General features: G+C 35.4%; 4 protein-coding genes across 5 annotated transcripts; 1 reads left to right on the plus strand and 3 right to left on the minus strand.

Annotated features, from left to right (window-relative positions):
* Positions 1-29: 29 nt before the first annotated feature.
* On the minus strand, positions 30-3686 carry LOC112453138 (ATP-dependent DNA helicase II subunit 1-like). The gene is made up of 9 exons (XM_025013704.1): positions 3484-3686; positions 2810-2973; positions 2564-2735; positions 1624-2056; positions 1441-1537; positions 1086-1332; positions 800-961; positions 488-712; positions 30-370 (listed from the first exon to the last, which is right to left on the minus strand). The coding sequence occupies exons 2-9, from the start codon at positions 2969-2971 to the stop codon at positions 255-257; spliced, it is 1614 nt and encodes a 537-aa protein (XP_024869472.1). The 5' UTR covers positions 2972-2973; positions 3484-3686; the 3' UTR covers positions 30-254.
* A 100-nt stretch (positions 3687-3786) lies between these two features.
* Positions 3787-7037, minus strand: LOC112453139 (solute carrier family 17 member 9). Its single transcript, XM_025013706.1, has 8 exons — positions 6636-7037; positions 5943-6289; positions 5701-5874; positions 5371-5503; positions 4648-4744; positions 4269-4434; positions 4024-4182; positions 3787-3956 (listed from the first exon to the last, which is right to left on the minus strand). The coding sequence occupies exons 1-8, from the start codon at positions 6695-6697 to the stop codon at positions 3817-3819; spliced, it is 1278 nt and encodes a 425-aa protein (XP_024869474.1). The 5' UTR covers positions 6698-7037; the 3' UTR covers positions 3787-3816.
* A 686-nt stretch (positions 7038-7723) lies between these two features.
* LOC112453141 lies at positions 7724-9117 on the plus strand. Of its 2 annotated transcripts, XM_025013709.1 has the most exons (5): positions 7724-7962; positions 8047-8205; positions 8355-8394; positions 8509-8721; positions 8805-9117. In XM_025013709.1, the coding sequence occupies exons 2-5, from the start codon at positions 8197-8199 to the stop codon at positions 8957-8959; spliced, it is 417 nt and encodes a 138-aa protein (XP_024869477.1). In that variant the 5' UTR covers positions 7724-7962; positions 8047-8196; the 3' UTR covers positions 8960-9117. The 2 variants fall into 2 exon arrangements, with proteins under 2 accessions (XP_024869477.1, XP_024869476.1); XM_025013708.1 differs by having other exon boundaries at positions 7724-8205.
* LOC112453140 lies at positions 9026-10578 on the minus strand. Its single transcript, XM_025013707.1, has 5 exons — positions 10168-10578; positions 9869-9990; positions 9668-9789; positions 9517-9593; positions 9026-9367 (listed from the first exon to the last, which is right to left on the minus strand). Exons 1-5 carry the CDS (start codon positions 10298-10300, stop codon positions 9213-9215), a joined length of 609 nt encoding a protein of 202 aa, XP_024869475.1. The 5' UTR covers positions 10301-10578; the 3' UTR covers positions 9026-9212.
* Between the last annotated feature and the right edge of the window lie 8 nt (positions 10579-10586).

Below are 10586 nucleotides of genomic sequence, written 5' to 3' on the forward strand. Positions count from 1 at the left end.
CGCGGGATTTTAATACACGATTTTACAGATATATTGTAAGTGCATTTTTATTGTGGAATAAAATATAATGTTTAAAAACAAGTGTTTTTATCTTTTATATACTTTAATAAGTAGTATCCATTTTTCTTATAAGTTCCTCTTCATGTAAAGTAACTTCAATAAAGTGTGATTTTTTTTATATATTATCAAAAATATTTTCATCACGCAAGATTGCGTTGTATTTTATTATATAATTACACGCAATTGTTGAATAATTATGTTTCCTTGTTTTTTCTAGCCCTTTTTGCTTTAGTCGGACCGTCGGATTTGCTTATATACATGTTCTTAAACTCGGGCACTAAATCAGCTGTTTTCTTATAGGTCTTCAAAACTGAAAAAGAAATTAGTATATACTTGATACAAGTTCATTTCTTTTTCTGTCCAAGTAGTAAAGATTTTTTTTGCTCTCTGTATCTTCTCGATCTGCACCGTAATTGATATTACTCACATGATTGCTCGATGATATCGATCGGCGGAGAACCGGGTTCTTTGTCCAGAGCGTACTTCTCCACCATTTGTATTTGACACTCCAATTTATAGGATTTGAACATATACGGATGGTAGTTCACGTCGAGTCGATCAATTGCTTTTTTCCACAGCGCAACTTGCTTATCGGTTACACAATTCTGGGCGTCGTAATGCAGCAATGCTTCGCTCTTGTCTCCTATGTCCCCTAATATAAAATTAAGCTCGTCGAGTAAGGAATATCTTGAATATCTCTTTACTGATCGCGTTATTATGCGAATATAATTAGACATACCTTGGAATGCAATTCTCGATAGATAAAAACCGCCCAGTTCAGCATTTGGAATCATGTAGCAGAGATTAGTTTGAGTATTCATCCGCATCGTGAACGCGCACACTATCATTCTTCCTTGAGTGGCACATTTATTTAATAAAGCACCAAAGAACAATAGATTGTCTGCGAGAAAAAACAAAGACCACATTTGACATTACTTTTATAGTAATTAAACGCTGCGATATCATCAATCGAGCGTTATTTCACGCATTAAATTTTTTGTATCATATATTTTATATTTCGTTACCTTTACGAGTGCTACCGTAATCTGCTCTGACGAAGTACTTCCGTTTAATGTGATATCTGAAAAGATCGTCGGGTATAGGCCTTACACCAATTATCTTGATGGCTGGTGGATGTATATGTTTTATCCGGTGCAGCTCCTTTTGCGTGAAACGCAGCTTCATACCACCGATCGACTCCTTAGTTTCCAAGTTAACTTCTTCTGGTATCACAAAAGGTAAATCAGGTTCCTCACTGTCACTGTCACTGTCCTACAATAAATCAAGCAAATCAAGCGTACGAAATAAAAAAATCCAAGACATCCTTATACTTGTCATTTTATGCAAGATCTCCGATTACGTTATACGAGAGATATGCACCTTTTTGTAAGCCTCTTCACCCTTGAAATACGTCGATCTCGATAAAACTTGATTAGTTGCTTTGCTCAGCGATTTTGTTTGCAAACATCTGCGTTTTCTGTAAATGGTACTTACGTTTTTACTTGTACAATATTTAACAATGTTGTAAAAATAAATATTACTCTCATCAACGTGAAGACCTACCTGCCCAAAGTACGCACGACCAAATCAATCTCCAGACCATCACACACCTGAAAGCTTAATCTCGCAATATTTTTGGACGGCGCTTTAATCTGCTGCACCAGATCCACCAGTGATGTCATTCTGTAAACATCTATGTCCGTCTTCCTTGACAGCATCTCTAAATCTTTATAGAACTGATCGTGCACCCAATTGTTTCCCAAACCAATCACGTACAATTTAATGTCCAAGTCTTTCAAGGATGCTGCCTTCGATCTGATGCGATGTTTTTCATCGTCCGCGAGTTTAGGGGTGTGACAAGTAATCAGAACTATCCTGCGTTTGGTAAGGACTGTCTTTATCTTTAAGAAGATATCCATGGCGTATGTCAACGCGTCATGAAGCGGGTAACCATCCTCGGATTTCATGCTCTGGTAATCCTTCATGCCGCTTTTAACTGAAAATCATTCAGTCAGATAAATCATTAGATAAAAGTTCATATTCTTGAAGCACGCTATGTTCACTATTGATTAAACTTGATTAATGGCAACATTAATCGTAACATCAAGGATAAAACTCTCAATAACAATAAATAAACAAACAAAGTCAAATAAGAGCTAATTCGCAACGATGGTCGGGCGACAGTAATAAAACAAAAATTATAATTATAAATAAATTAACACACTGACGATACGAGATCCATACTCTCACTAAATATCTTAGAGAGCGAACATGTTGACTGCATTTTGTATTACATCTTGACCACTGCATTGAAGCACCTGACCATTGTTATGTATGTATTGAGGAGAGTCTAAACCAAGGACCAAAACATTTACTTATTATATTAATTTATTTATAATTATAATTTTTATTTTATTACTGTCGCTTGACCATCGTTGCAAATTAGCTCTTATTTGCCTTTGTTCGTTTATTTATTAATCGTAACATTAATAATTATACTTGCTTAGTTTTCTGACCAGTTGTAAATCGTCCAGAGTAACAACTCTGAGTTCGTGTAAACTCTGAATGTTCTTCCATGTTGAGTTCGCGTCGCTTCCTTCTGTACCAAATAATACCACACCCATCCAATCCTGCATACTCCATGCTAGCTTTTGCCGAAGAATTTGCTTGTACAACTGCAGGGATAATTAGTGACAATTAATTGTACATATACACATTAACCAAACTGATAACCAACGTTATAACTAACCTTGAAAAACTTTTGGATATGACTGAGCTTGGTCTCTGGTTCTACCTCAAACATCTTCTGTGTAGCATCGACGAGAAACAATGTGGCTTCTCTTACTCCGTACCATTGGCTCGCTTGCAAATCGTCTTCCCCATCCATATTGTAATCTTGTACGAGTGCCATTTCTGTTATCAGCATAATTTGTTACTATTAATTATTTCGCAGTTATCATTTAAACAATGTCTCAGAGAACATTATATGAATATTTTGAAGTCGTCTAATGGCCAGTCTACAATGAGTCGTTAGTCGTTAGTCAGATGTCGGAAGAAAAAGCTATAAGCGTATTGTAAGCAATCGAAGGCCTGTAATCGGTGATCGTAAGAGATGGCACTTGGCCAATCGCTTATGATTGCCGATTACAGACTTCCGATCGCCTTATGACACGTTTATGACTTTTTTCGACTCTCTTCCGACATCTGACTAACGACTAACGACTCATTGTAGACTGGCCATAAGAGATCATAAGAAATCTTAAAATTCCGAAAATGTCTTACGACACAATAAATCTAAACATATTTTAAGTAACTGCTGTAATTAATAATAAATACGTAGTACAGTTTGTTGATATTCATTCGTAACACACTACCGGCATTTTAGGTTCGCGAATTTATCGGAAAATATGATTAAATACTCACCTCTGAAGGGATTGAAACGCCGATGTCACAAAGACTAGAATTCTGCGAATCTCTGACGAACCTACACAAATCTACGACGTTTTTATCTTTATATTTGTCGATGGAAAGATTATCTCATTCTTCCTTATTGACTTTATACGCAAAAATCGTTGCGGATGACAACCGAAAGTGACATAGATTGGAAACATACCCAGAAGTCTATTCAAAGTTACCAACGTCGAAAAAAAAATTCCCTATCACACATGTGTCCATTCGCGAACAGGCTGAAATGCTTATAATTGATTTTTTAAAACACGATCGATATTTGATAGAAACTTATTTTTATTTTATAATTTATATGATCGCTTTGCCCGAGCCAAACAATAAAAACATTATGCATCCTAATGCATCGATAACAGCTATAAATAAAAAGACAACAGGCCAGCTGTGTGTCACGTGCAAAATGTGTCCGGAAAAATATACTCCAAGGAAACCTGAAAAAAAAAAAGAAAATTTATTAGCTGTGTAACAATCATGCGATTGTTTACATTAATTACATACCAGGTATCGCGCCAACAGTATTCATCAGACCGAATACACTGCCGGAGTGCTTTGGTGCGAGATCTGAGGGATTTACAGCGATAGCGTTATTGTGGAAGCCTGAGCCACCGATAACCAACGCGAGACAAAGTATTGCACTTTGAAAGCTTTCCACTTTCACTACAAGGAACATATACGATACAAATTATTATAACAGCATTATGAGATACAACATTAAGCCTTAATTATCAAGTGTTAAGATTTACCTAAAAATAACAGACTTCCAATTTCGATGACGAAGCAAATTGTTTGAATTGTTTTGCGTGTCACCGTCACGGAATAGCCAGTTTTAATTATCTCTTCAGATAAAGCTTTCCCCAAGAATGTACAAGGTAGCATTGATAGCCATGGCACCATATTTACAACCCAACCCTATTAATTGAAATTATTCAACATAATATATCCAGAAACAAATTATTACGTTATTTTATTATCACAAATTATTTAGTTATTAGTTAACTTTTTCTTAGGCATAAATTTGAATATTTTTTTACTAATTTTGTCATAGAACAGTTCTTATGGCTTTTTCTTTCCATATAAATTTTTTAAACAATACTGAATAAAAATTAAATAATAAGATTTTACCCTAACTTCAGGAAATGTGTCGTGGAAATATGTAGGCATCCACGAAAGTAACACGAAAAAACAGTTGTTTTGGCAGGCATGTCCAATAACACAGGACCTGAAAATCATAGTTAACAATCAATAAAGACAGTCGAGACAATCGATTTATAAAGAATGTTATATTTACAAGATCTTATGGTCATGATCTTATAATAATCGTATAATTATTACAATCAAATGATTCAGAACTGGAGCATTTGTATAAGCTAAAGCATATATGCGTAATTTAAACTCTTATTACTTTCGAGCACAATCATAAATCTTAAAAATTGATTTAGTATCAGGAGAATATATAAATATATATATATATATATATATATATATATGTATATATATATATATAATCGACAAGAAAATTACACCATTTAAAATTCCAAAAATTTTCCACGTTTTCACAAATTACAATTCTGAGAGTTCGGAATTTCAAATCGCGAAAATAAAGTCTCAGAAATCGATAAAGTATCAGGAGAATATAATCAGCAAGAAGGTTGCATTATCTAAAATTCCAAGAATTTTTCATGTTTTCAAGAATTGCGATTCAAAAAGCTCAGAATTTCGAAATCGATAAGGAGAATATAATCGAATTGCAATGCCTACGACTAACTGATTATAAAAATTTCTCTTTGTATTAGTCTATGCAAATTGAAAATATTACATTCCATGCATCATAATATTCATAATTACCAGAAAGGAGGTTGTGACAGAAGTTTGGACCAAGGCAAAGTGTAGCCAGTGGTCGACTTGACAGAAGCTGTTTTTTCCTTAAAAGGCAGAGTGTGATAGCTTAATAAAGCTGTCCATGCCAAACTCATGCCCCCTATATAAATAAATTAGTAAGCACCACAAAAGTATATCATTTCTGCTTGAAAACAAAATTAACAAAAAGACGCGTTTAACTATGGATACTTTCCGAAAATACCCTATAATTAAATTATTTTTATATGACGCATGTTCAAAAATTATCATCTTTTGTCTATAAAGTCTTCAATTAATTTAACATAAGCTACATTGTACCTAACGCCCGAAAGACGGTCATCCAGTTATAATTCTCCAGAAGATACGAGCCTAAAGACCCGGTGAGTAGAGTGCCCAGAGCAGATCCTGATGTTAATAAGCTAAAGAAGGAGGCTCTTTCTGCCTCGTGCAAGCGTTGGCTGATCAAGCTAATCATGCTAGGAAAATGCATTCCTGTAAGTGACAGGTGTCGTATTATCCACCATTGCCTTTGGTGCAACTGTATAACGTTAAAAATTTACCTTGGAATGCTCCATTTATCATTCTCATCGCTGCGACGAGCAAAACGGAGGTTCCATCCCCGGAAAAGAATTCAATGATTTCTGGCATGAGGAAGGTTGTCGCCGACCAACCGAGGGCAGATATCCACAGTACTCTCTGCCCACCGATTTTATCGCTAATATAGCCGCTGGCTACCTGCGTCAACGTATAGCCCCAGAAGAAGCTTGATAGTATTATGCCTGAATCCGATTTCGACCAATTCTTCTCCTGACTGACAACAGGTATCAACAAGGGGACCGATGTACGCGTGGCGTATATCATGCACGTGCCGCACAACAATGACAGGAACCATTTCTGCCTCTCCCTCCTAAACAAAAAAAAATTTGTCATGTTCCGATCCTAACAATGCCACTCATAATAGCAATTGTAAGGGCAACTTTGACCAACCATTCATTAATTAAATTGACAAATTTGCTTGAAACAAAATTTCTAACTATATAATTCGTTATTCCTAATCTAATCTGTTTTTCTATATGTTCATACAATAGAAAATTAATAATTCTGTGCAAAGTAATACAGGTATTGAAAAGTTAATCAGAGTTTGGTCAAAGTCACTGTAAAGTGTAAATAATGAATAGATTAGCGAAGCCTCTTCGTTTAGAAAATCGATGATCGCTTTCAGATCAATTTATCCTTTTGATTGTGTTGTATACCTTGACCAGGACAAAGCGGTCCTGTCATCGGACGGAGTGTCCAGTGATATCTGTAACTGCATCGTGTTCGCGGACTCGTTTTTAGCTCGTCGACTTCAATTTCCGTGTTGGAGCATCTCCGGCTCTCGTCGACGTTCCGCCAGAGCACGCCGTGACTTTCGCGCGCATATTTAGCGTTATTGACACGCGGCCGATCTGTCAAAATCCATACACGTCATGCTAATCTCTGCGATAACCTCTTCGCTTCGGGACTCGGGACTCTCGGGGAGTTTATATGTATATTCGGCCCACAAACACACGGCGTTGCGAATCGAGCTGGATTTTTGTCACACATGCGCAACAAACGCAGTATCAGTAAAGTACTTGTATGTAAATAAAAAAGTGTACCATAAAGTTATAAAAGATTAAATCGTCTGCTTTACAATAAAATAAAAAAATACTTTAGATCAACTATTTTAAAATAAAGTACAAGGAGTTATTAACCATTTAAAAAATATTTTCATCCAGCCATGAATTTTAAAATCTTCTAATTCTACATTTTTAAGTAACTGCGTATGTAGAATTAGAAGATTTTAAAATTCATGGCTGGATGAAAATATTTTTTAAATGGTTAATAACTCCTTGTACTTTATTTTATCAATGTTTTACTTTGTTTTATCAATGTTAAAATCCACGATGCACATATAAATTTTAACATTAACTTACCTTGTAAGTGAATTCTGAAACTCAGCTTTGTATGTATATGTACATACATACTACATATACTTTACTCGCGTAAGCGTGAAAAATCCGGCCCGATTCATACGCTACATGGCTACATAAATAAGCCGGTATTCGGTTCAAACTGTGCTTAGGTAATTTGTATTTAATCGATCTCGAACAAGCTCCGATTCGAAGTCGTTCCTATAATAGCCATTACTATAACAAAAATATTCGGGTTTAGTATAGATTCCAACGTCCATTTTTTTATAACCACGTGAAACGTGGGTGAATATAAATAAAAGTAAAATAAATATAAAATGTAAATAAACAAACGCGCGCGCGCGCGCGCGCACACACGCGCGAACACACACACACACACACACACACATGCGCGCGTGCGCACATCCGGAGAGATTATCCAATCACATAAAAAACGCGATGAGAATGATGAGAACTTCGCATTAGAGGTTGATAAATGATAATTATACACGCGCGCGTCGATTTTGTGCGTATTACTTTGTGTAAATCCACCTGGACAGACCTTGACACTTATGCCGATAAAAGAGGAGATAGAAGGGGAAAGAAAGACGAAGAAAGAAAATATTGACACATATATGTGTACGATGTAATAAGATGTGATTTAATAGTCATTTAAACGTCATTTAAACAAAAACTTCCGGACTTGGATAAACATCTGTCTATGCTCTAGAAAATACGATGTGCAAGAGCTAAGTACATTTATTTATTCCTTCGACCATCACTTTCGAATTGCACTGTAAGTCATGATACCTATGCCTGAGATGTTCGACGAGAACGTTTGAGAATTGCTTCGAAAAACTTTGAACGCTCCATCACGGAAATGACAGAGGTAAATTAAATATACAGTCGTGTTTTCTTGACTCAACATTATTTTATTCGTTATCAATATATTTGCCTCATATTTTGCATTGTTAAAACGTTGCTTTACGTTCTGCCAGTTTACGCGATTGAATGAACACAAATCATTTTATTTTTCAGACACAGAGTGATTGCATATACAATTCGATAATCATGTATTGTAAGTATACTCGCGCCGTGCCAGTGCTCTTCACCAGTGTTTGTCACATTTTATTTACTCTGTCGTGCATTATTCTGAAAAAGGAACTAAGAGGGTCGATATTTTTAATTTCAGACGAAGAACGGGCTAAGAAATGCCAGACATTTCTACGTCACCCCAACGTTCGTACATGTATCCTCAAATTTAAGGAGCAGCTTGCCCACAATCCATTTCTGCAAGTGGCTACCTTCATCGCAATAGCGTCGCTGTTGACACCCGTCCTCTTGTTTATCATGTTCGCTATTATCAGTGGTGTATTTATATTTATTGGTTTCATGATGGTTCAAGGTAAGGAACGATACACATTTCTGTTCTCGATCACAGAACGTGCGCTGTTGCTCAGACTCTAACCAAGTACATGTTGATTTCAGTGACAGTATTGGCTATTGGCGCAAGTATTTTAAGTTGTGTACTTTTCTGCATCGCAAGCACTATTGTAATGGTAGGATTATTTATCCTTTTCGTCTATTACACGTTATATTATACAAACCACGCGTTCAATCTTTTGATATGTACTAAAACCTGAGTTGTGTATAAAGACTTACATTTCTAATAAGTATAAAAAAGAATAAGAATATAAATAACACTTAAATAGAACAAAAAAATGTTTTTTAATGTTTGCCATAAATTAAAGATATATTTAGTGTAATGTGCAAGACCATATCCAAATATGGAGGTATTATATAGACTGATATATGTCTACATATATGTATATTATCTATCTTAAAAGTAATAAAATATTAGAATTACATAATCTCACTTAAAGTATAACATTTACATTAATCGGGAATGTTTGATTGAAGATTCTCGTCTCTAATCTCGCCTTCGCTTGTAGACAAATGTATCTCGTGCCACAGCGAGTCAGTTAACTTGTCATTAATCTCTTGATTTTCATAATAAAAGTGGTGAATATAGTCGCGTTTGTTCGAGACATCTGTATCAAGAGTTAAGGATTGCGAATATGCTTTTCTGCTACTTACTAACAAAAAGACGTAGCTAGCGTGAAATATGAAATGACATTCCATATATATAGATTGGTTATATAAAGTAACGTAAGGCATGAATGTAAAAAAAAAAGGATACAGCCTTTAATACCAAACTTTGTAGCTTCGTAATCCCATTGTATCTTAGTAAAATCCTTATACAATTTCAACTTTTTTCTACGAAATGAACAAAACAATGACAACACTGATGAAAGATCAAGAACGCATTAATGTGCAATGATAATACATACTTTCCTTGCTCCAGCACTTGCTGATCTTGTAAATTTGGCTTGGCAGACCTCAAGCTGTTACGTTTCCCTTCTAATTGTTTGAGCTCTTGCAAGAGTTTCTTTCTTTCCGCTTCCAGCTCTTCCTGTTAAAGAGTATTCAGTAATAGTGAGATATTCACAGATGTTCCCGGATGGAAAAAAATTAAGGTATATCATACTCACTAAATAAACCTTTTCTCTTGATAATTCGTCATTTTTTTGCTCCAAAGTTTGTGTCTCCGTATACAGCGTCTCTTTCATAACATCCAATTTTGATGTTAATTCCTTAATCTTAGTTTCGTCCTCTGTAAAATATAAAAATTTTGTTATAGAAGAAAATTGTGTAAGAATGTGACCACTATCCTACAATTTTATAAGGATTTTAAAGCAACTTAAGATAACGCCAGCAATTTATTTCCCTTCCTAGATTTATTTGCCCTCAAATTAAATTATTCTACGTATTCGCGAATAACAAAATTTACCAATGAATCGTTGATCTTGATTCCTTTTGATCTCGTCCACAATTTCTGCCTTAGATAGCAACAGCTGTTGGAGTGTCGATGTGTCCACATTCACGAATTTCTTCTTCAGCGATTCTAGCCAGTGGTCTTCCATAGTTTAATATAAAACCAATTAATCTCGCGATAACCTGAGACACGAGATCTCTTTGACGTTTATTTACGTTATAAAATTCGAATCGTCTTTAACAGGGTCGACACAACCGTGATATTAAAAAAAGGTATAACAACATTAAAATGGCACAGTCCAATGGCGTTTGAGAACAAATCACTGAACAACCTCTATGAAGTTGGCCGGACAACTTCAACGTATCGAACTTTCATTAAATGGAATCAATTGGTGGTCGTTTGGTGGTCTTTGGTAGTCTAGTCCGATCGTTTGG

This window comes from Temnothorax curvispinosus, unplaced genomic scaffold, assembly GCF_003070985.1.
Source record: "Temnothorax curvispinosus isolate PA1 unplaced genomic scaffold, ASM307098v1 QBEX01004092.1, whole genome shotgun sequence".
NCBI classification, from domain to species: Eukaryota; Metazoa; Arthropoda; class Insecta; order Hymenoptera; family Formicidae; genus Temnothorax; species Temnothorax curvispinosus.